The sequence below is a fragment of the Ambystoma mexicanum genome, chromosome 3p (assembly GCF_040938575.1).
Source record: "Ambystoma mexicanum isolate Mex_15411 chromosome 3p, UKY_AmexF1_1, whole genome shotgun sequence".
In the NCBI taxonomy this organism is placed as follows: domain Eukaryota; kingdom Metazoa; phylum Chordata; class Amphibia; order Caudata; family Ambystomatidae; genus Ambystoma; species Ambystoma mexicanum.
Window position 1 is genome coordinate 997,719,192 of NC_090925.1, and position 24,094 is coordinate 997,743,285.

Sequence of the window (24,094 nt, forward strand, 5' to 3'; positions counted from 1 at the left end):
ATGGTCTCCCTCTCATCAGATCACCCGACTCTCCTAGTCATGGATCCGACATGCAACTTCGTCACAGGATAGCGTTAAATTAATTTCATCTGGTTACTGGAAAAGCAGAGCTTTGCCACAGTTCCAAATGGTCCAGGAAATGCGAGAGTAGAATATTCAGTCGGCAGGGGTGGGGAGAGTCACTCTTCTAGTTTATTCAGTATCAAATTTCACTACTGGCAAACCAGCAACTTAAATAAATTATTAACTTATTTTATGATAAAATCGCAGTTCAAATGTTGCATCCAGTCCCAAACGCCCTGAGAAAACAAGTAATCAAGTGACCAGGTCCCAAATAAACAGGGTATTTGTTTATTTATATTGCGCACATTACCCTGAGGCAGCTGGGCGCATAAATTTCAAGCAAGTGGTTACAAAGGTTACATGTTTACAGATTGAATTTGAAGCAAGGGGTTACAAGAGTTAAACGTTAACACAGAATCACTTTTCACAGGGAAGGGTACATCATAGGGAAACTGCCTGCATAAGACAAGAAGGATATGCATGAAGAGGTAAACAAACAGGCTACTTCCTAAAAGTGGACCCACTCAGATTAGGCGATCCAGTGCCTCAGCACAAAATCAAAGTATTCAGGACAAAATCTTCCAAGATACATCAGGTTTAGAGATCCAATACCCAGAGAAGATTGCATAGCGTTTTAGGGAAAGGTACGCTATGGCAAAAGACTACCACATCCAGAGAGACACCTTAAACAGTTGTGGCTCCTCAGAGGGAAAAATCGAACTCATGTAACCACCCCTCGACCCCAGCAGCAGGGAGTCCCCTGATCTACAGAAGAGGGGCGTGCTCCTGTGAGAGGAAGAAAGGCCCCCTGAACCCAAAAGTGGGGTTGGCTCTAGAAAATAGGAGGACCGCCTAGAACCCCAGAAGAGGGGGTGCGCTTCAATGAGGGGGGTGAAGAGAAGGTGAACCTCTAGGATCCCAAGAGAGGCGAGCTCCAATGAGGAGAGCTATATCCCTGAGAGAACATTAGTGAGCAAAGCAGTACATACCTCAATGCGGACTAGTGAGCAAGGCACTACATCCCTGCGAGAGTAACCAGGGAACTATAGCAGGGCTCCATATCGCCAAGTAAAAAAGACAAGAGGGAGCAAGCCCCTTAGCCCCAGAAGAGGGGGATAAGTAACTGAGTAGAGCCCATGTGAAGTGGAGGACATTTGGAGATACTTAACAAAAAGTTGAAACCCCAATTGCTGTGAAAGGCAAAGTAGCATATTGTCCACAGAAGAAGTGATAAAGACCGAATGCTAGAGCAACCTAAAAAGGAGACCTTCAGGTCTGGTCCTTTATGAATGCCTTTTTCTGTTTGCTGTCCTTCATTTATAATCCCAAGTTCGAGGACTAGCTCTCCCAAGAATGTTTATGTTGCAGCCATCCTGAAGCAATGTTCATGCAATAGTCTTGTTTTTTTTTATTATTGTTTAATAAAGACCTTTCCAATGTTTCTGGTGTTAGTAGGTCTGCATTCTCTCAGACTTGTGACACTATCCATACACAAGCGGGAGTTGGGACTGGTAGTTCCAAGTTAAGTACTTGAATAAGGGTTAAGGAATTCCAAATGTCCCCCAAAACAAGATGTGGCTAAATCAAACAGGCAAGTTTTTAAATAGTCCAAATACACATTGATCAGAAAAACGGTTTCCCCAAAGGTAATGGTGTAAACTCCCACTTTCAAGTCAATGATGAGTCGCCAGGAAGAGATTCCCGACCAGATATCCACTGCCCATAGTCACTTAAAGGTAATTACAGGGATTGGACTATATGTCCACTGGATCTCAGTGGGGAAATGGGAACCAAAACGAGAGTGCACACTTGTCCCTCAAATTCAGATCCACAGAAATACCACCCCCAGATAAGTATCACTGGGGCCAACCACTCATATTTGGGTACAATAGAACAGGATTTCTCATTTGGGATAGTTCTATTCAAACAGTGTCACGATGGACCAAATAAAGTGAGCAGTGCGGGTCTATTTTAGCGATTATGGTCTCTACCAGGTAACCAGATAACCCAAGTTTACTGGGTATAGCATTCAGCAGACATACCAAAATGTCGCCTCCAGAACTCCGACTGCTGAAAATTCAGACTTTTTTTTACCCAATTTATACCACATATGTGCGGGGGGGGGGGCATGGGATATAATACAAGTATGGGGGGCCTCCCCAGTATATGTATGTGGTGTAAAGGGGGTTGGGGAAAGAAACTCGTCTTTTTCGGCCATCAAGTTCTGGGGTCGCAGTAATCACATAGAACCCATTCAGCTGCTTCTTGGCTCAGCTCAGTTTCAATGAAATAGTGCCCAGCTGCTTCTTTGCCACATAACTACTACACATGTATATACTGCCCTACCCTACTATTTGTAAACCATACCTAAAGATTCCAGTCCGGCACACTTCTTACTGACCCGTGGCTATAGTGCCCCAGTTCACATTGAGTAGGCCATAAGGAACCTCAATTTGCTGTCAAAGGGATTTAGGGCCTTCTCGCTATAAGGCATAGGATATCCTTCCTGCTGGTATCCATGCTCATAGGTTCAACAAGTCTAGGAGGCCCAGCTCCTGAACCCTCTCCTCCGATGTGTAAGCAGCTGTGAAGCTTGCAGAACATGGCACTTTCTCCAGTTCAGCCTCAACTGTTTTGGTGGGATACTGCTCCTGCAGTCTCAGCTCCTCTCATTCTACTTGCTAACTTCTCTTGTCTGCGTCACTGTCACCTCTCCTGCCGTCACTCCACCCAAATCCTGGCATCTGTTCAAGGCTCCCATTCTGCCTTTCATAGACCAACCTTGCAACTTCTTCTCTATCTCAATTTCTGATTGGCCCTTTTCTTTAGCCATTTGAGTGTGTTCTCTGCATTGGCTACGTGTGTGAGCCAATCACATTGTGCATCTAAGCTGCTAAACTGGTCAGTGGCCAACTTTCCTTTAAGGCGCAGTCCTGTCTCCAAAATGGCACATCCCGGTTCCTCCCCACCTGATGTACATCCTGGTTCCGCTGGTGTTTGGGAGCTGCTTCGTTTCTCTTGGATACCATTTGTCTCGGCCTCCCTCCCAAGGAACAACTCCAACAAGTATTTCTCTTGCTTTCAGAGGAAGCCTTTGTGCTCAAGTCCATTAGCATTCTGCTACCCTCAGCACAGTCCTTTCCTCTCAGCACTGCCTTCGCTCCAGCACTGAGCCCAGCTTACATCTCCATAAGGATTTGAATAATTCTGGCAATACCAGCAAGCAAGGTGAACCCTGATGCTTTTTATGGGCCCCTACGGCGCGTTACATCGAGCGCTGATAAAGTTTAATTGTCCCGTTTTGTCAGCATTGCAGGATTCCACCTTCTACATCCCACCACTTGTGCTGAATTCATTGCCTTGTGCTCTTATTAACCAGAGTTCAACCTGCCTGCATTGTTCCTCCATCTTGGCCTCCTTCCATCACGGCCGCCTTGGAAGCCTCACGCACTGGAGTGCCTGTGCCTCATCTGCAGGCACTGCTGTGATTGGCCGATCCCTGCTACTAGGCCCAATCAGTAACCGGTCGGCAAACACCCCCCCCCCCCCAACACAAAGGCCCACTCTCCAAAGCCCCTGTCTGAGCCTGTACGTGGCGAAGAGGGCCTGAGGTCCTCCTTTGCACCCGCCCACCCCCCGCTATGAATCAGCCTCCAAACTTGTATATGGCTCCACCATGAACTTGGGCTCCTGGACCTCTACACTCCCTGCAGATATACTAGTGAGCGATGGATGAAATCTTCCATTGCCTACTCCACTGTCTAAACCAATTACTGTGCCCTTTTACTCTACCTTCCTTGCATGGCCTAGCCTACTTCATCATTCAGTGCATGGTGCCCCCGTTTTTGAATTACGACTTTAGGTGTGTGTGCTTTTACATCTCTGTGCCATCTTTGCATTGCATCTGTGCCACTGTTTTTGACATTTGAATCTAGGTGTGTGTGCTTCTACATCACTGCGCCCTTGCATTGAATTTGTGCCCTCTGGTTCCTGAAATTCAAATGTCCCTTTTTTATTGCATTTGTGCATTTTGTGACGACTAGGTCACCTGGTGAGTTTAGCTAGAACTGGGCTGTGCAGCCACTCTTTCATTCATCAACTAACCTCTGCTGCCCCTATGTCTCTCACCATCTCACCCATCTTCTCCAACTGCTACACTGAAGTCTGTGAAGTCTGGAATTAAAAAGTACAAAAAAGACAGACTGTCTGCGAACCCTGGCCTACCCATCGCAGACACCTATGTCAGCGCAACTTCCAGACAGGTCTTTACAGATATCCTCTTTTCTGTCCCTTCTCCAGAACCATGGACCTCTGCATCTCATCTCCACTCTCCGCCCTTTCACATCTTCTCCCATTAATGGTGGCATCAAGTGGGAAGTCCTCTCGGATGGCTTATCATACAGCATCATTAATTTCTACCATACAGGCACTATCTTGGTTCAGAGTCCTCAACCCAACAACCTCCTCTTCAACCGGCGCCTGCCGTCCCTCATTAACTTCCTTCCTCCACCTGCCTCTCCCCCTACCACTCTCTTTCCCTCACCCTCTGACTGGTGTACCACGTCCTGTACTCCACCTCAGAAAACCTTCGAAGGCGGAGACCTCCTTCACCTGGGTACTCTTAATGCCCGCTCAGCCAACAAACACTCCGCCGGCATCTGCCTTCTTCTTGAAGACACTGACCGACATTCTCGCTCTTACCGAGACATGGTCCAATGCCAGCTAAGCCACTGCTTTTGACTCCCTTATCCCTGATGGCTTCAAGATCATCTCGAAGCCACTACCTCACTGTGCTGGCGGTGGGGTTGCCTTAATCTTTCCTGAGTGGATTCCTTCTTCCGTCATACCAACCAAGCTCCACTCTTCCTTTGAGAGCCTAGTCTGCAAGCTGGACATCTCTCCCTCCTCCTCCCTGACCATTGCTACCATCTACTGGCACTACCACCCTGTTTCTCTCTGAATGGGCCGATTTCTGTTCCTTCCTGCTCTCAACCACCTCTAATCTCCTCCTCGTGGGCAATTTCAACATCCAATTGGACTACGTCGCAGTGCGCATATCTCTCTCCCTCTCTGGTCACTACACTCTCTTGGTCAGACCATTCTCTCCTCTCCCCTCCAAAAGCCCTGCCAACCTCGTTCACCAACGTCCGCCCAATGAAACGAGTGTCAGCTGCTGCCTCTAAACACAACACCTGGTACGACTCTGAACTTGCAGCCCTAAAACGCAAATGCAGAGCTGTGGAACGGAAGTAGCAAACCTCAGGATCACCCGCTGACAAATTGGCCTGCTGCCTGCTCCAGAGGCAGCACAGACTCTCCATCCGTGCCAAGAAAAGGACCCACATCCAGGCACGGGTATCGGGTGCATCCAACAACACAGCTGGGAACTAGCCAACCTTTAAGCAGTCTCTTCCTTCCCCCCCCCTTCTTCTGTCCCAGGGCCTCTGCAACACACTGGACACACACACTTTACCACTAAAACTCTGGACATCCTGAGCACCCTTTGCTACCCTCCCGCCCAACCCATCCCTAACTCCATTGCCTCCTATGGCTTCTCACTCTCCTCCCTCTTTCTGCTCCTTCTTCCCCGTCACACCGTAAAAAGTCACCAGAGTTGTCCGCTCCATGAAGGTCTCTTCCAAACAGGTTTCCCTTTGCTCCTCCAGAACCATCAAGGACAACATGGGCTCTCTTGCCCCTGATCTCTCCAACTACTCTTTTGCCACTGGATCTTTCCCATACTCCCTCATTATGCGCCCCCCTCGTGAAAAGACCTTCAGTAGACCATACATGTCCAGCCAACTATGGCCTATTTCTATCACCCCTTCCTTGGGAAACTGCTGGAGAAGCTGGCCTTTCCACAACTTATCTTACACACTGAACTTATTGGTGGTCTCCATGACCATCAATCTGGATTCCGAGCATCCAGAGGTAGGGAAACTGCTTTTCTGAACACCTGTGAAAAAGCTTGCATCTCTGGACTCAACTCTCCAGCTGTCCTCATCCTACTCCATCTCTCCTCTGCTTTCGGTACGGTCAACCATTACACATTCATAAAACGGCTCCATGATACCCTTGGTACCTCGGAGTGGGCACTGGACTGTTCATCTCCTTCATAACCGACTGTTCGCCCAGTCATTTTAAGCACCTTCTCACCTACTTCATTCTCCACCTGTGGTTTCCTCCAGGGCTCAAAACCCTCCCCCTCGCTCTTCAACACTTACCCTACACGAGCATTACTTATTTTCTATTTCTGCGCCGACTTGCAGTGCTATGCAGACACACAACTCTTTCAAACTCCCTGCTGGCCCTCCAGCATCTTCCATCATCCCTGACTGCATATCTGCCATCCAGTCCAAGTGTACTTCTAACGATCTCTGCCTCAATGTCAGAAAGACTGAAATCATTCCCTTTTGGACCCCGGCTCCCTGTCTTTTTCCCCTGACTCTGGCCCATCCTCTATGGGCCCTCCCCAGCTTCTTCCTCTGAAGCCAGAAACCTTGGAGTGATCTTCGACTCATCTCTCTCCTTCCTCCCTCACACTCGGGACATTGCCAAGAAGTCCCACTTTCAACTCTTCCTTCTCAAAGGAATTCTCTCTTTTCTCACTTTCCCCAAGATCAATGTTACCCGAGCCGTGGTTCTCTTTAGGCTCGACTACTGCAATAGCCTTCTCCTGAGTCTATCTTCTGCCACTCTGCGTCTCCTGCAGCTTATCCAGAAAAGGGCAGCAAGACTTCTCCCTGGCCTTAAGAACATGGACCGCAACTCCCCCACCCTATAAACTCTTCACTGGCTCCCAGTTGCGGCACAGATGAAATTCAAATCCCTCTGCATCATCCCCAAGGCAGTCTGGGACCACACTACCTGCAACTTTGCCTTACTAAATACTCTCCCTATACACCTCTGTGGCACCAAGTGTGTGTAAAGCATTTAACTAAACAGAGGGCTGGAGGCCAATCACTTTCTTCAGCTGGCTCCCTCTTATGGAACAGCCTCCCCTCCCTCTCAGTCTTGAGCAGGACTTCCACAAATTCCGGAAACCCCTCAAGACTTTCCTCTTCACCTCCTTCCCTTTGTCCCTCCTCTGCGAATCGCAGTCGCTGTGATTGGTTGCCAGGGCCCTTATTTATGCCTAGGGGACCTTGCCTCCGATACCCAATCGCCCTAGCTTCTACCTACCTCTCGGCACTTGCCTAGTCACCCATCAGGCTTAATCTGGTAGGCTTGCACTTTCTCCCCAATGCGGCACCAGGCTGCATAGCACTTACCTTACTGTGCACTTCAGCTGCTGCTCACCCATGAGCATGGATACTCCAGAACTAACCCCCACCCTGCACCCCCACCTCTTCTCGCTGCACTTGCACGTTCTGAGTACTCACAAGGCATAGTAGACTCTTCTTTATCTTCCACTGTATGTGTTGCGTTTCATTCCCAAGTTCCCTCCCTGCTCCCCTATGGGTGGTTTGAAACAGAATTGACTTACTATATAAGCGCCTAACAAATGCACAATTAACAAAATACCCAAGCAATACTTGCACATCGTGGGGTCCGCTCAACACCAAGCATGCGCGTGTGTCCAGCCGGCCATCTGGTCTAATGCGGAGCGAACTCTGGAGTTAGATTTGATATATTTGTAACGCACAGAGCCAGGCAGACTGAACAGCAACACAAACTCCAATTTTGTTAAGTCCAGAATGCGAAGGTGGATCAAAAGAATCTCTCGAAAATCATTTAAACAAAGAAGTCTTTAAGGCTTTACGAAATTGGGTCAGCTCCTTCATGTTCCCAAGGAAGAGTATTCTACAGTTTAGGTCCATAAACTGTGAAACGTCTGTCAACTCTGAAAATGCAGTTAGAGGGAGGCACCACCAGTAACAGTTTGAACGCAAAGGACAATTGGGATGTGCACGGGGTCAGAAATGAAACCCGGACACAAGGTTGTCAGGTTTTTATCAAAGATATTTATTAAATGAAAAGGGTTGGGAAAATGACTCTCTGGCCCTATGCTAAAGGAGTTGCCCTACCTATAAACCTAAGCATCTGCGTGTCAGTATGTCAATAACTGAAAAGCCATCCTTGTGTCCTAAACGTCCTATCCTGACCCTCACACTACAAAGAATTAATAAAACTGTTAGGAAATATCTTCAACTTGTAACTGGCAAACAGTGTTTACAACTGAAGTAAGAATAATTCCAAACAAAATGTTCTCCAAGGTGGAAGCCCTTGGTTCCCTGGATTCTTGAGTAGAGTGAAAACTGTTTTTTTACTAGCACGTACTTAGTTTCCTGCTTTGCTTCACAGGGTTCACGTTTCAAAAAAAGAACTTCTGTGACTGTTTTTAATAAAATGTTCTTTATTTGGAAGAATCGGCACCAATCTTTCTTTGGCTAAGAAAACAAACGCCAATCTTTTCTTGATTGAGCCAACACAGTGTTGCTTTAATAATTCTGGAGCTTGCAAGTTGCCTGGTATACTCTCCAGCCAGGTTCCCTTATGCTATGCCCACTGCCTTGAGTACTCTCCTTCCAGGGCTCTTTCTGCAATGTCAACTTTCTGGTATCCTCCCCTGCCAGGACTTTTATTTATATCTCTCAGTTGCCTGGTATCTTGTTTGCCAGGACTTCAGGTTTGTGCTAAAGTTTGCCCCACATTTGTACTTTAGGTTTTCATAGTTCATTGGGGGTTGTACTTTGCCTTGTCTGCATTCAAACAATTCTTCAATGGTATTAGATTCATACTACTGTTGGCGCGGGTGCTGGCACACCCCACGGTCCCCACTGGCTTTGGGTAGGCTCACAGGCTTTCTCCAGGGTCCCCGGTTCGGGCTTCTGCTGCAGGCTGCTTTCTCCCACTTTCCAAATTGGAGTGTGTAGACGTTCTGCTGGTTCCCCCGCGGCTCTGCTGTCACTCATCTGCTTCCAGGCACCCCCTAGAATGGAGAACGCCACCTTTTGACTTCTCAAATGCCCAGTCTTTCTCGCAGCTCCCAGCATCTCCACAGCACTTCTGTCTCTGGTACAGCGTCCCTCCCTCATGCGACAGCCTGCTCTGCCACACCAGTACGTGGTGCCTGAGCTCAGGGACTGGGGCCATAGTCTCCTCCGGTATTGCTTCCTCGAATAGTCTGCTCAACAGGTTTAATTGTCCCGTGCACAGGTGCTTTGGAAAAACTAGACTGCACATAAGGTTTTAGGCTTTTGGTATTTCGTTCAAACTCCTGCATCCTCCTCATCTCAGTACTTGGGGGAATTCTGGGCGTTAAAGTCCATGGGAGTTAATGTACAGTTCTTACCGATTTAACAAAAAGGTACTTAAGAAGAAAAAAATGTTGCGTTGGCTTTGTGTGCATTTGTGTTGTAGGTAGGCACTGGGAGGAACAAGCAATTGGCAGTATGCCATGAGAGTCTTTGGTATTAGGGGGCCTTCTTCATGGAAAAGGGTCCTGGGTAAAGGGCCTTCCTTGTGAGAAAGGGGAAGATATTGCGCCTCACCCGATGGAGTCAGCATATCTTCCCGGAGGTAGTCTCCCCCCCATGTGATCCTCCTAATACAGCAACCCCCAGGGTCAGAATCAGGTAACGGATGCCGTTCCCTGGCCACATGAGAGGAGGTGACGCCAGGAAAACAGGGATGTGTCCATGGGATTCATCACAGATGGTACTAAATCAGCTTCTTAGCCAAATAGATCAGAGCCAGATGATGTAAACATCTTAAGACCAAACAAAGGATCTTAAAATCAATTCTCTCCTTAAACGGTCAAGGGAGTGTCGCAATGCTGAGACAGAGGTTATTAGGGGCTTTAAAGATTAATCTAACAGCTGCATTTTGGGTTTACTGGAGACTAGTCAGAAATTATTGGATGCCCACTGACATGCTGTTTCCGTTATCGAGTTGGGCGTTAATCAATGTCCCAACTACGATTGCATGATCATCCCACAGAATTTATTGCAGGGCAAAACGCAACAGGCTTAAGGAGTAAAATGCAGACTGTAGATTTGCTCCCACCTAGCTTTCACAGCCTAGGTTGGACTGCCAGATGCAGCCCAGGCTCTTAATCGTAGAAGCATAGCTAGGACTTTAACCCATGGAACAAGGCGGAGGACGACACTATGATCCCTTTCGATGATGTTTAGGACCCAAGATTGCTACCACTGTCTTACTTGGATTTAGCTGCAGCCAGTTCTGGGACATCCAAACCCCACTTCCTCCAGGCACTAATCCACTCTATGCCAAAATGATCCACTTTAAGATAGATCTGTGCATCGTTGCATATGATTCAAACCCCACATCATATTTCCTCAGTATGCCCATGAGGGACGTTACCACCATTGGGGGGGGAACACGACAGCCCTCTATTGTTTTCCTGCAATCTCAACAACCTGAATATACAGTTTAACCTGGTGAATGGTCCAGTTCAGGTCATGATCCAGTGATGGAAGGGATGTATGCAGCATCCCAATCAGTGCTGGAGGCCACATTAAATCCGCCATAGGCAAAACACAGGGATTGTGGATGCCAGAGGATATTCTAGATATACCACCCCCAAGTTACACACTCACAAAGTACATCAGAGATCCTGGATGGCGCACAGGTCAGCAGGGACTATACAGATTTTCTCTGGTCACAGTACATACATGCGTGTAAACACACACAAAGGTTTGGGCTCAAACAAAAATCCCACTCTATTATAGGACCCTCCAAGGGAGCAAGAACGTTTTCACACATGGTGCAGCAATGACATGACATAGACGATGCCTTCATTCTGGCTCGTGGCTAAGAGGTTACGGTGCAAGTAAGGGGAAACATTCTGGCAAACCCCACCTTGTGAGACATAAGGAATGCTAAGGAGGCACACACTTTAAAGAGAAGTATCCCCAATGAGACCTGGATGGTATCCATTGGGGAAGGAGTGGGGGACCGAGTGCATCACAAAAAGAAGTTTGGGGAGCCAACAATAGCTAGAAAGCCCCTGTTTACCCAACAAAAACCTACTTTTCTCTCAAACCTGCAGGCTTGTTAGATTGTACTGGGTTGCAATATACAACAAGAGGAGTATACCCTCATAGGCTTAATAGTGTGTTCACAAAAGAAAACAAGTTACAAATGTTGTGGCATGAGGGACAGTTAGGCACATGGAACAGTAGTGTGGGGTTGAAATGTCAAATTATAAAAACAAAACATCAAGGTTTGACATAATTTGCAGCAGGAAATAAATATTTAATAAATAAGGAGCAAGCAAAGATTAGACAGAAAAAGAAGTAACATCATACACAGCTCTGGATTACAGGAAGACATGACCGTTTTACAGACAAGCTACATGTTTGGGACAAAAGACCAGTCCATTACTTGATTACTTCAAGAAGATTTGGGTGGGAGCAATGAAGTTGAAAATGAATGGGCCTTCAACATTTCAAACCTTTATTGTATTATTGAAAATGTATTTCGAACTGGGCCTTTGCTTTGCACTAAATAGTCAACCACATCATATACTAGTGCCAACAGGTAGAACAGGAGAACTAGAGATGGCAGAAAGGGACATGAGTGTTTAGGGAATGAATGTTGTTGAGGAATAGCATGGTAAGGTGTGACCCAGCAAGTTCTGAAACATGCCCTTACTTTACTGAAGAGCTTCTCATTCTATAGCAAACCCTGTTTACCGGAGCGTTCTATACTTTGCCAACCTACTGCTCTGCTCTGCCGCAATCCTGCCAAAAAGGAAAGGAGGAGAGAAAGTGTCAGAGGACAGCCAGAAGCACAAGGGTGCTTGCCCAGAAAAAGAAACAGGAAAATCATCAAAAAATATAAAGCAGAAGAGAGCCTTTGTTAGAAACAAGCAAATATCGCTTTGTGCATGCAGGTTATGAGTTTTTTAAAAATGTAAATGAAGAGCAAGAGGCCAAGCATGTTCTTACCTTTTAATTGCTTTCTGGGCGAGCATTCTATTACCTGCCAGAAAAGTGATGGTGCCCAGGATGGCAAGGTATTTCAAAGTCTGAAACATGTCTAGCTGTGTCCAATAGACATACATAAGTCCCAACATTGCTGTAAATGGAGAAAGCATATGCTGAGTTTATGCCAATGGAGCCTAAAGGCCAGTCTTTATTCACAATCAAAGCCCATAATATGAAAGATTCAAGTAAATAATCATATACCATCTTAAGAGAGGATCCTTCTGATGCAGGCAAATGCATATCAACAACAAAATGGTGACCAACAGCATACATATGCTGTACTTGAGATTTACACATCCTCAAGTAGAGGGCATCTTACAGTTGAACTCTACAGGCTCTTGTGATGGTGGCTACAAATGAAATATACTTTTTCTTTTTAAAATGGAAGCAGTTAAGATACAAATAACTGCTACTTCTTCTTGGAGAACTGCATGAGAATGACCAGTCTTGTCTACTGCCAAGACAATTCAGTCATCAATTCAGGTGTCCGGTCAAATGTTCGACACTAAAATGATCGAATGATCAAAGGGTCGAGTCAATTTGACCGAAAACAAAAAGGTCGAATTTTTTTTGCTGCTTTAGTATAGGTAAAAAAAGGTATTTTAACACCAAAAACGGGGGTTCCTTTTTTCCGGTCAGATTGACTCGACACTTGTCATTCGATCATTTGCATTCGAACATTTGACCTAGAACCATCAATTCAATGTATATGTTAAAGGAAATTTTAGAATCAGCCCTGGGTTGGGTTTCTAAGAGGTCAAATTAGTGGATAAATGGAGAAATTATTCACTGTAATGATCTTTCTATGAATTCTTCTCCCACAGACTCCTCATCTTGATAGATAGCCATCATCCAGTCTTACGACTACAGGCGCATTGAGAACTTCGATACAACTGCTGAAAAATACCTTGCAACTATTATTTCATTGGCCACTGAGCACCCCCTTCTCGTCAAGAGGAGTATTCTGAACAACTCTGTCTAAGGCCTTGTTGGGGAAAATCTTCCCCCTCCTGAGCAACCTTTTCCACCTCCAGACTTCTGCCTCTTCCCTATGGACTAAGTAGAGGTTTGAACAATACATGGACAAAATGGCCCAGTTTATTGACTTTTCTGACAGGCACATTACACCAAAAAGACCGAGGGAAGAGGACTCCTGCCCCATTCCTTACAAACTACAGACATTACCCATCTCTGCACAGAGACACCAGGAAGATATATTGGATGTCCCAGAGGACCCAACACAGGAGGATACTTATGAGGACTCAGTCTTTTGGCAGACCTACTCGGCAGAGACTTTCCCCCTACCCGACATTGTACACAACATCTTCGCAGAATGGGGCTTCCCAATGAGAGACTTATTTGCCACTCTGGAGAACACCCAATGCCCAGATCGCCTCCAGGTACCCTCAGAACCGCTCCAAGGGGGAACGGTCTTTGGATAACATGGTCCATGAAATTTGTCTATGCACCCCCCCCCCCGAACCTCCCTCCCCCCTTTCCCCCCGAACCCCCCCTCCCCAATTCCCCTGTTCGACAGAATAGTGCACAAGATGCACCAAGGCCCGTCAGAATGATTCTGGTGGGCCCGCCGGCCTTGTTTCTCCCATCTCATGGCAATGTCAGTCTCCTCTCCGAGGAAGCTGCCGTGCCCGTACAACATGCTGTCTCAAGGCCTGGAAAAAACAAAGCCACTAAGGAAAACAAGCCAGTTCTTCGTTTCAGTGGCAGCTGGTAGAGAAGGGGACCCTGTCTCTAAATCAGCTATCTACAAGTGGATCGTAAACTGTGTCACACTCTTGCCAAGAGAGATGTACCCTTCACGCCTAGAGCACACTCTAGTCGGGGCACAGGGTCTACCATAGCATTCATTGCAAATGTTCCTCTTGATTCTGTTTGCAAAGCAGCAACCTGGAGCTCTGTACACACCTTTACAGAACACTACTGCCTAGATACACTCTAGGTCCGATTCTCAGGTGAGACAAGCGATGCTAAGACGTCTCTTTGCTACTGTTCCTTCACACATCCCACCACCATCTCTGGGTACTGCTCGCTAGTCTATGCACAATATGTTATTCTAAGCAGATTCACAAGTATCCGAAGACATGCATTACTCACGTAATAGCATTTCTGATCATTGTATCTGCTTAGATTCACATGCACCCACCCTTCCTCCCCTCGTGGAGTAACAGGAACATATACCTCTTACACCTTCTCTTTTCTGTACTCACTTACGCCGACTATAAGGCTCCCTCACGGCAGAAAAAACAAGCCGAGAGACCTCGACATGCGAGGGATTCCGGGTACACTACAGGTCACGTTACGGATAGTGTTAGTCACGCCCATGTCGACGTCCCCTTTCGATCTTTGAAAGAAAGATGCAATACTCTGATTTCCACTAGATGTCGGACTAAATGCACAGCATGTGAATCTAAGCAGATACACTCATCAGAAATGCTATTACATTACAGTGAGTAAGTACAAAATGTCTGTGAGAGACCCCCCCACGTCGTCTGTCTGTGGTATCTTGGTGTTAGTCATGACACAGAGGCCTGCGTGTCGTCTGCAAAGATGCAGCCGAAATCCCTATTTGAGAGGGCCGGGAAACTGGATTTGGGCCGACCATCTGCCATTTCTCTGGCACAGTCTCTCGTTTGGTCTTCGGAGGCTGAGACAGAGGAGCCCACCCCGACAAGGGGAAGGAACGTCATCGCAAGACAACCAAAAAAACTGTCCCATTCCAGGAGCCATTCCGGTCTTCCTCACAGAAGAAGCAGCGGCACCACCGCCATCGGCGTGAGTCCAGCTCGTCATTGGAACGAGGTAAGCCTTTGGCAGGGCCAGCCACTCGGGAAGAGTGGGGAAAGCTTGAAAACTTCTGTGCTCAAAATGTTTAAACAGCAAGCGGCTGTAGGTGCGGCTCCAGGACCCCGACCAGCAAACTCTGTCGACGACAAACACCTTCGGGCGTCACACCTACTAGGCAGAAATGGCCAGAAGGCTGCAAGGCCAAGGTCCACAGCGTCCATCGGTTGTCCGGGCAAAAACAAAGAGGTGATGGCTGGAAGGTTTAGAATTAATCTTAACCACTGGCAATGCTCTGGGCAACCCTCCAGACCACCGTTCTTCGCCTGCCAAGCCATTACAGAAGGGAAAGACCATATGCAAATCAGGCTTGGCCCCACCCCAAAAGGGGCAGTCCAGCCCGAACTGCTAGGCCACATCCCTTCTGCACGAGACCACAAGCATCCCCAAACATGTTTCGCCCTTGTTGGGGCTCATCAGTGAGGAGTAGCTTGGGTCTCTAGGCCCAGCAGGCACGGGACCCACGTCTGGGCATACCCGTCCCACTCGGGGTGACATAGCAAAAACAAAGAGGTGATGGCTGGAAGGTTTAGAATTAATCTTAACCACTGGCAATGCTCTGGGCAACCCTCCAGACCACCGTTCTTCGCCTGCCAAGCCATTACAGAAGGGAAAGACCATATGCAAATCAGGCTTGGCCCCACCCCAAAAGGGGCAGTCCAGCCCGAACTGCTAGGCCACATCCCTTCTGCACGAGACCACAAGCATCCCCAAACATGTTTCGCCCTTGTTGGGGCTCATCAGTGAGGAGTAGCTTGGGTCTCTAGGCCCAGCAGGCACGGGACCCACGTCTGGGCATACCCGTCCCACTCGGGGTGACATAGCAAAAACAAAGAGGTGATGGCTGGAAGGTTTAGAATTAATCTTAACCACTGGCAATGCTCTGGGCAACCCTCCAGACCACCGTTCTTCGCCTGCCAAGCCATTACAGAAGGGAAAGACCATATGCAAATCAGGCTTGGCCCCACCCCAAAAGGGGCAGTCCAGCCCGAACTGCTAGGCCACATCCCTTCTGCACGAGACCACAAGCATCCCCAAACATGTTTCGCCCTTGTTGGGGCTCATCAGTGAGGAGTAGCTTGGGTCTCTAGGCCCAGCAGGCACGGGACCCACGTCTGGGCATACCCGTCCCACTCGGGGTGACATAGCAAAAACAAAGAGGTGATGGCTGGAAGGTTTAGAATTAATCTTAACCACTGGCAATGCTCTGGGCAACCCTCCAGACCACCGTTCTTCGCCTGCCAAGCCATTACAGAAGGGAAAGACCATATGCAAATCAGGCTTGGCCCCACCCCAAAAGGGGCAGTCCAGCCCGAACTGCTAGGCCACATCCCTTCTGCACGAGACCACAAGCATCCCCAAACATGTTTCGCCCTTGTTGGGGCTCATCAGTGAGGAGTAGCTTGGGTCTCTAGGCCCAGCAGGCACGGGACCCACGTCTGGGCATACCCGTCCCACTCGGGGTGACATAGCAAAAACAAAGAGGTGATGGCTGGAAGGTTTAGAATTAATCTTAACCACTGGCAATGCTCTGGGCAACCCTCCAGACCACCGTTCTTCGCCTGCCAAGCCATTACAGAAGGGAAAGACCATATGCAAATCAGGCTTGGCCCCACCCCAAAAGGGGCAGTCCAGCCCGAACTGCTAGGCCACATCCCTTCTGCACGAGACCACAAGCATCCCCAAACATGTTTCGCCCTTGTTGGGGCTCATCAGTGAGGAGTAGCTTGGGTCTCCATCGGTTGTCTGAGCATCCCTCAGCACTAAAAGAACCTTCAGCATCGAAAACCACTTTGGCTTCGAAGCCTATTCAGTCGGCGGTCTAGGCCTCAGGGCCGACAATCGCTGATGGTTTGTTTGTGCCATTATCGAGAGCAGGGATCTTTGTCTCTATGCAGTCCATCTTCAGCATCGATCAGGTCGACCCAGTTTACACGGGAGCAGGCAGCGTCGATTTTCTTCGGCAACCAAGCGAATCTATTGGCCCTGGCACAAGGTTTACAGGATGCTAGTTGCCTGGATATCTCTACAGACCTTGAATTGCAACAAAACCAGACCTACATCCATGCTAATGTCAAGTTCAGAGCTCTGGTTGACAGGGTTGGCAACATTCTTGAGATGAAGGCCTCTACCACATCTCTCCCAGCTTATGAGCTCACTGATATCCTGGACGAGGGTCCCACAGTTTTGAGCAGAATATGCCATTTAACCCAGCCATTGCAGCACCTTTATCCTCCTTATGGCAGCACTCTTGTACGATTCCCCCTGTAAACGCCAATTTTACAGGGAAGTATACGCTGGCAAGAGGAGACCCTTCTTTCCTCGCCACACACACTTCTCCGAAAGGACTGGTTATACAGGCTGCCACTATTTCCACTTGGCCAGCGGCATCCACTTCAAATCTGCCTACGGACAGAGAAAGATAGGCAACAGATACACTGGCCAGGAAGGTGTTCATAAACGTAGCCTGTGGATTCGCAAAATACTCCTTCGGCTTATGGAAAGCTGTGGAACATGCTCCTGAATACATCCCTGAGGGTGCCATGCAGGACAGGATTTTACAGCTGATGGAAGATGGAAAGGAGGTAGCCAAGCAGTCATTGCAAACTGGCATGGACGTAGTGGACTGCGTTGGCCATTCAATGGGTTCAGAAGTGATAATGAGGCTGCAGGCCTACCTGAACCCTTCCGTCTTCTCCAAAAATGTTAAACAAGTTGCAGGACATGCCTTTTGAGGGAGACATTCTTTTCAGTCAGAAAGCGGACGAATGCTTGGAAAAGTTTAAGGAATGCAAGTTGGCTGCTAAATCACTGGGCCTAGCGGTGCAGCCAGCCATGCCCGCCTTGAGCTTTGCCTCCCGAGATAAGGGCTATAGGTGTTACGTACCCTATGGGCAGCAATGCGCAGCTCCCGCAAGTCATTCAGGGGCAGAGGGGCTTCTCGCTTCCCCGCAGGGGAAGAGGGACCTATAGAGGCAAACAAGTAGCAACAGTGGCCGGTGCGCCCGCGCCCTATAAGCTGCTTTGATTTCCCCTCCAACAAAGCACTGGTTGGCGGACGGTTGTTAGGGCAATGGCCCCAGTGGCAGGAGATAACCTCTTCGGCCTGGGCCCTGCAGTTGATTCAGTGGGGTTGTCTGCCCTTTCTCAAAAGACCATCGGACAGACCCCCCACCTCCCACAATCCAACTGGGACAGGAGCTCCCAGAAGAACTAAGAGCCCTTTTGTCGAAGGATGCTGTGGAAGAGGTACCTCCCGAACAGAGGATGGGGCTGGTATTGCCGGTATTTCCTGGTACCCAAGAAGGGGAGGAGGTCTCCGTCCCAACCTGGACCTCAGGGCTCTAAACAAGTTCCTGAGGAAAGACAAATTCAGGATGGGGACGTTGAGAGAAATTCTCCACGCTCTCGAATTTCAGGACTGGCTGGTGTCGATAGACATGTAGGACGCTTATTGCCATGTGCTGATACACCAAAAGCACAGAAGTTCATGGGGGACAAGCACTATCAGTTCAAGGTGCTTCCCTTTGGGTTGTCTCCGCTCCAATGGTCTTCACCAAGCTCATGGCATTAGTCGCGGCTCACCTCGGGAGATATGGGGTCCAATTATTCCCGTACATGGATGGCTGGCTGATCCGGGGAAAGTCAGGTTTTGTCTCATCTGGAAGACACCCGTCTACAACTGCACAGGCTGGGCTTCTCCCTGAACTTGAAGTCCCATTTGGCTCCAGTTCATCGGAGCAGTTCTAGACACTCGGGTAGGGAAGGCTTTTCCACTCAAGGAGAGAGTCGGCAACACAGTCCAGATGGTGCATTTGTTTCAGAACCACGCTGCCCTTCCAGCGGCTTCTTCCCCCCTGCCTTTTGGGTCTCATGGCCTCCTGTATTTTTCAAGTGCCAGAGGCCAGGCTGCATTTGAGATCCCTTCAGTGGCGCCTAATGAACCAGTGGTCTCAGTATCTGGGAGCACTCACGGATCAACTCTGTGTCCAGCTAGGTAGTCTGCAAACTCGGCTGGTGGAACACGTGCAGCAATCTCTTGGTGGGGGAACCATTATCGCCTTAATGCCCTCAGGCCAGAGTAGTCACGGAAGCATCTGTGAAGGGTTGGGGCGCCCACTACGAGGATTTTTCAGGTGAGCGGCCTCTGGTCTCCACCAGAAGCCCGGTGGAACATCAACAGGCTACAATTGCGGGCCATCAGGTTCGCCCTGAGGGCCTTTGACCCGTTGCTCAGAGGGAAGCATGCCCTCATCCTGACAGATAGCACGGTGGCCATGCACTATCTAACAAGCAGGGTGGTGTGCACTCCCACACCTTCTGCACAAAGGCGATACAGCTGTGATTCTGGTTACGGGAGAACCAAATCTGTCTCGGCAGTTCATCTGGCGGGGACAGAGAACACCTTGGCGGATGCTCTGAGCAGGGAGAGTACGGTCTCACACAAGTGGAAGTGTGCCAGGAAGTCCTAAAGGTTCTGTTTGCCAGAGTGTCCTGTAGGAAGTGCGAACAGGTTTGCTCGAGGGGGGAATTGCCAGCGAACTGCGCACTGGTGCACTATGCCTCCACCACCACCCTCCAATTCCTGTCATCCCTTGGTTTCTCAGGAGGTTGAAGAGATTCCGAGCAACCATGATAATGACCACCCCGGATTGGGCGAGGAAAACGTGGTACTCAGATCTCTTGGATCTGAGCAACTGTCCGCCTCACCGGTTGCCTCAGCATCTGGAGTGCCTGACCCAGTCGGAGGGTCGAGTACTCCACCCGACCCCGGATTCCCTCAACCTACATGCGTGGCTCTTGAAAGGATGCGGTATGACTGGGACCTCTCAGAGAAGGTACTTGAGGTGTTGTTGGCTGCACGCAGATCACCTACAAGACCTCTGTATGCGTGCAGGTGGAGAAGATTTGAGGCGTGGTGCAGGGACCGCGAGATTGACCCTATCTCTTACCCCACCACCACAGTGATGGGATTACTTCTGTCACTGGCCTTGTCAGGCCTTCAGGTTACCACAGTCAAAGGGTATTTGGTGGCCCCGTTTGTGTTCAAGCGGTCCCCAGACCAAGAGTCTTTCTTTACTATTCTGTCATGGCCCAGTTCCTGAAGGGCCTTCTCAATAAGTTTTACGCCAACCTCTTGTTGTCCCAGATTGGGATCTTAATCTGGTTTTTACATACTTGATGGCGGCTCAGTTTGAGCCTATCCACTCATATTCTTTGCGTCCGTTATCCCTTAAAACAGCCTTTTTGGTCGCAATCGCATCTGCCATGAGGGTTGGCAAACTGCAAGCCTTGTGCTACAAACCTCCTTTCCTAAAGTTCTTTCAAGAGAAAGTCGGTCAGGTGGTTTAAGAGTTTCGATTTGCCTGTCTTTTACCCTCCTCGACATCCCTCGAAAGAGAAAGAGCGGTTCCACCGCCTTGACCCTAAGATAGTGTTAAGCTTCTATGTGGCTTGCACATCTGAGTTTTGAAAGTCAAGTTGTTCGTAGCCCATTCAACTAAACAAACCCTGTCATGTTGGATTATCTTGTGCATATTCGAGTATTAATCTGCAGGCAGGGAGATTCCTGCGGGTATCAGGCTCACTCAACCAGAGGGGTTTCAGCCTCTACAGACCTTCAAAGAGGGGCTCCTGTTAGGGATATATCCCAGGCAGCCACTTGGTCATCCTTAAATACATTCACCAAGCACTTTGCCCTGGATGTTGCACAGGGAGTCGATGCACGGTTTCGTAGTGCGGTTCTACAGAATCTGCTTGTTCTGCCCTCCTCCGGTATTCTAACGGTTTGGGGAGTCTATCAAGATGAGGAATCTGCGGGAGAAAAGCAATCCATTGAAGGAGAAATTACTCGCTGTAATGATCTTTCTATGGATTCTTCTCCCACAGATGCCACATCGACCCTCCCATCGATCCCCGCTCAGAAGTTCTGTGGCTTGACGCTTCTGTACAAACGAGAAGACATCTAGTGATGGCTCTTAAATTACTTTTTTAAAAAAAATATACAGAAGCAAACAATAAAAAAACAATCATTGTGTGGGATCACCCTGTGGGTGTGCCCTTGCTAATTTTTCTACTGCGCGATTAGCCTCTTCCTGGGGTTTTTCCTTCTGCAGCGTGCATGCGCGGAAGGGGGGCAGGGGTTTGGGGGTGGACTGAATCATGGGGCATAGTGACGCCTTACTTTCCTTAGAAACTGTCGTCTCGCCATTCTAACAGAAATTAGATAGGTTAACTTACTCACCTGTGAATTGGGTTTCCCTCTTCCCAAAAGTAATGCTGTTGGTTTCACTTTATTATTCCTGTTCGGATACTTGTACGATTGTCCCCAATCGTCTCTTGCTTCCCCTGGCTTGCCATTAGCCTTTCCAGAATAAGTTGTCCTTATCTTTTAGGTTGCTGGTCGCTCCTTACAAAAGTATATAGTTTGTACTTACCTTGAGTATAACTGTGTTCTCTATTGCTTCCCTTAGTCAGTGAACTGAAAAGCAACTGTAATTGAATTACACGCCAAGGTCCAACTTCCCTAGAATAACTTATCCTGAATCAGAATTAAAGGTTTTTACTGTTCCTAGAATTAAGTGTTCCACTATTCAGAAAAATATATTGTCCACTTGATTTACTAAGTGATTTCTTGCTGAGCACAACGGTATAACCGGCAGGGTCTATTACCCTTGTATTACTGTAAAGTATTCTGAAACTAACTTATGGTTTTACTCCCCAAGATTAGGTGTGACCTATACTGATTGTGTATGAAAAGCTTTGACTTACCTAGACTACTGTTCGTTCGCTAAATAAGGTCCATGCTTTGGTCTGTGAACTTTAAAGCATAGTGTGTGTTTTTAGAATTGTGGTTATATATAATGTGATGGTACTTATTTCCCCCAAGATTTATCTGAGCCTACTTGTATTTAAATAAACCATTTATTTTTTTACAATGCATAGTGTTTGTGTTTATTTGGACCATGTATATTACAATTTCATTATACTGATTATACAGCCCTCTCTCACCCCTAAGATAAGCCTGGTTGCTCAGTCAACACTACCCTGAACTCAGGTGGAACAGCCTTTTTCTAAGAGTGGAGTCTTGTACTGCCTCAGTTGAATGGTTTTACTAAGCCCTTAGCTGGACTTCAGAAAAACTGTCCTAACAGCCACTAATGTCCAGAGGCCCCTAACACTAAGTATGCAACATCTGGTGCAGATTGGTGAAACCGTGTGAAATTGTGTAAGAAACAACGCTTTACCAAGACACAAACCCCACCAAAGAAACCTTTTGACCGATATATAAATGCTAGAGTATGTTTTTCCTTGAACCAAGTGTATGCTCTGAGTACGGTGTGCCCTCGTCCCTCAGACCAAGGCTAGCTGCTCAACCATTGCTACAAAAACTCTTCTGGACCCAACACTTCTGGCCCACCAGTGGTCGTGAGCATTCCATGGGCTCTGCAACGCCTCGGTCCACCACACTTGACAAACACTGTCCCAGTCCTGCTACACAGCCCAGGAGGAGGTTCCCATGCTTCTCTGGCTCAGTGGGTGACTCTTACCAGTTCTGTTTGGCTCTTTATCACCCACTGCTCGCCCATTTCATGCAAGGATGGTGGGTCCCAAACCATAGCAGCCATCCGTACTGGCAGTTTCAAATTATCATATAGTTTAACTCCCATACAGCTAGGCAAGGGAGGATAACATCCCTTTCTAGGGATTTCCTGTCCTCCAAGCGGGGACACCCACAGTGGGTTCCCGCTTGCCCTGTTCCCTACTGGGTGTTAGGCTCACCTACCTAGTACCAAAGGTGTTGCCCCCCCCCCCCCTTGAAGAGAGGAGACTAATCCACTGAATTCATCACACTAAGTTAGTCCTTCAAATCAAAGAGTGGTAGGAGATATTATCTGATTGGGCCCATCTTCTAGGTTGCATTACCCGTTTATTTGCGTAAATTACAGATCCTTAGTTGCTTTCACAGACAATACAAACGTATTCATTTTTCTAGGAAATGGAATGCCTCAGTTATTAATCATGGTTTTTAAACGTTCTGTTCCACCTGCGGCCATACTGCCCGGTGTACTATATAAAATCATATTCTCATTCATTCCCTCCCTTTACCTTTGTCCCTCTTCTACCCATCAGCCACCCCCCACCCCTGTCTACTCCACTTCTCGCTTTGTGACCCAGTTGCAACTATCTGCCCCATTCAGATTTGTGCACCTCCTTAGCACCAGACATTCTGTAACTAGGGGGCTAACGGTAACACCTTGCCAGGCCCCATCCAACTTCAGGCACAATTACACCAACAAAGAGGTGCAAATGTTTGGGATTGTACATGAACAAAGGTTATACCTCTTGCATATGGGAGTAGGGTGACATTGAAATGAAGTAGCCAGAAAAGGATATTATCCTATATTGCTGCACAATTATTATGTTATGTAGGTAAACACGGTGTCCAGTCAATTGGTCGATAAAAACTGGTCGACTGCAATTTGGTCGACGCAATTTGGTCGAAAACCAAATGGTCGATTTTTTTTTATTTATATATTTATTTTTCGGGTTTTTGTTTAGTAAAAAAAGGGGTTTTTAGAGAAAAAAAAAGGGGTTGGGGGGACCCCCCCAAAAAAATTAAAAAAAAAGGGTTAAAATAAAAAAATAAAAAAGAAAATTCGACCATTTGGTTTTCGACCAAATTGGTTCGACCATTTGTCTGGTCGACCAATTCTTTTCGACCAAATGTCTGGCAACCGGTAAACACATCAGTACTCTCTGTGCACAGGGGAGCTGCTTGGTTTGCTCACCCCTAAACGGCCCTGGTAATCCAAGTCACTTTGGATCCGGTTTGTCGACTGCTCAGGTAACAAACATCTGAAGAACCTTAAAGTACTCACCAGCATGTCCCAGGTGGAAGATAATGGTGCTTGGGGCAAAACTGAAGTTGGAGATGTTGGCGCCAATCTTGATCCACTGAAATAACAAAAAGGTCAGATCGACAAATTAAATGATACTCACTAGTCCATATTCGACTCTGTATTAATCCCCACCTACTACTCAACAAATGCCTCCCTACTATGTGACTAAGTCTTCAGGGTGTCCACCATAAATCCTGACTAGACAAGACACAGGATACAAAGAAAATCAGAAATCTTGGGTTGGCTAAACATCGTAGTTACAGAAAACACTCCATGATGGCTTCGTTATACAATAATTTAGGGGTACTGGTT

At 47.8% G+C, this 24,094-nt stretch overlaps 1 protein-coding gene across 2 annotated transcripts in view; it reads right to left on the reverse strand.

Moving 5' to 3' along the window:
* Nucleotides 1-24,094, reverse strand: part of RPN2 (ribophorin II) — a 514,179-nt gene that overhangs the window by 3,361 nt on the left and 486,724 nt on the right. The window contains exons 15-17 of one of the 2 annotated variants that reach the window (XM_069652294.1): nucleotides 23,762-23,837; nucleotides 11,979-12,108; nucleotides 11,683-11,771 (exon numbers count right to left, since the gene is read on the reverse strand). In XM_069652294.1, coding sequence (XP_069508395.1) covers nucleotides 11,720-11,771; nucleotides 11,979-12,108; nucleotides 23,762-23,837 — 258 coding nt within the window. In that variant the 3' untranslated portion in view covers nucleotides 11,683-11,719. The remainder of the gene's footprint in view (nucleotides 1-11,682; nucleotides 11,772-11,978; nucleotides 12,109-23,761; nucleotides 23,838-24,094) is intronic. The other variant, XM_069652295.1, reaches the window with a different exon arrangement.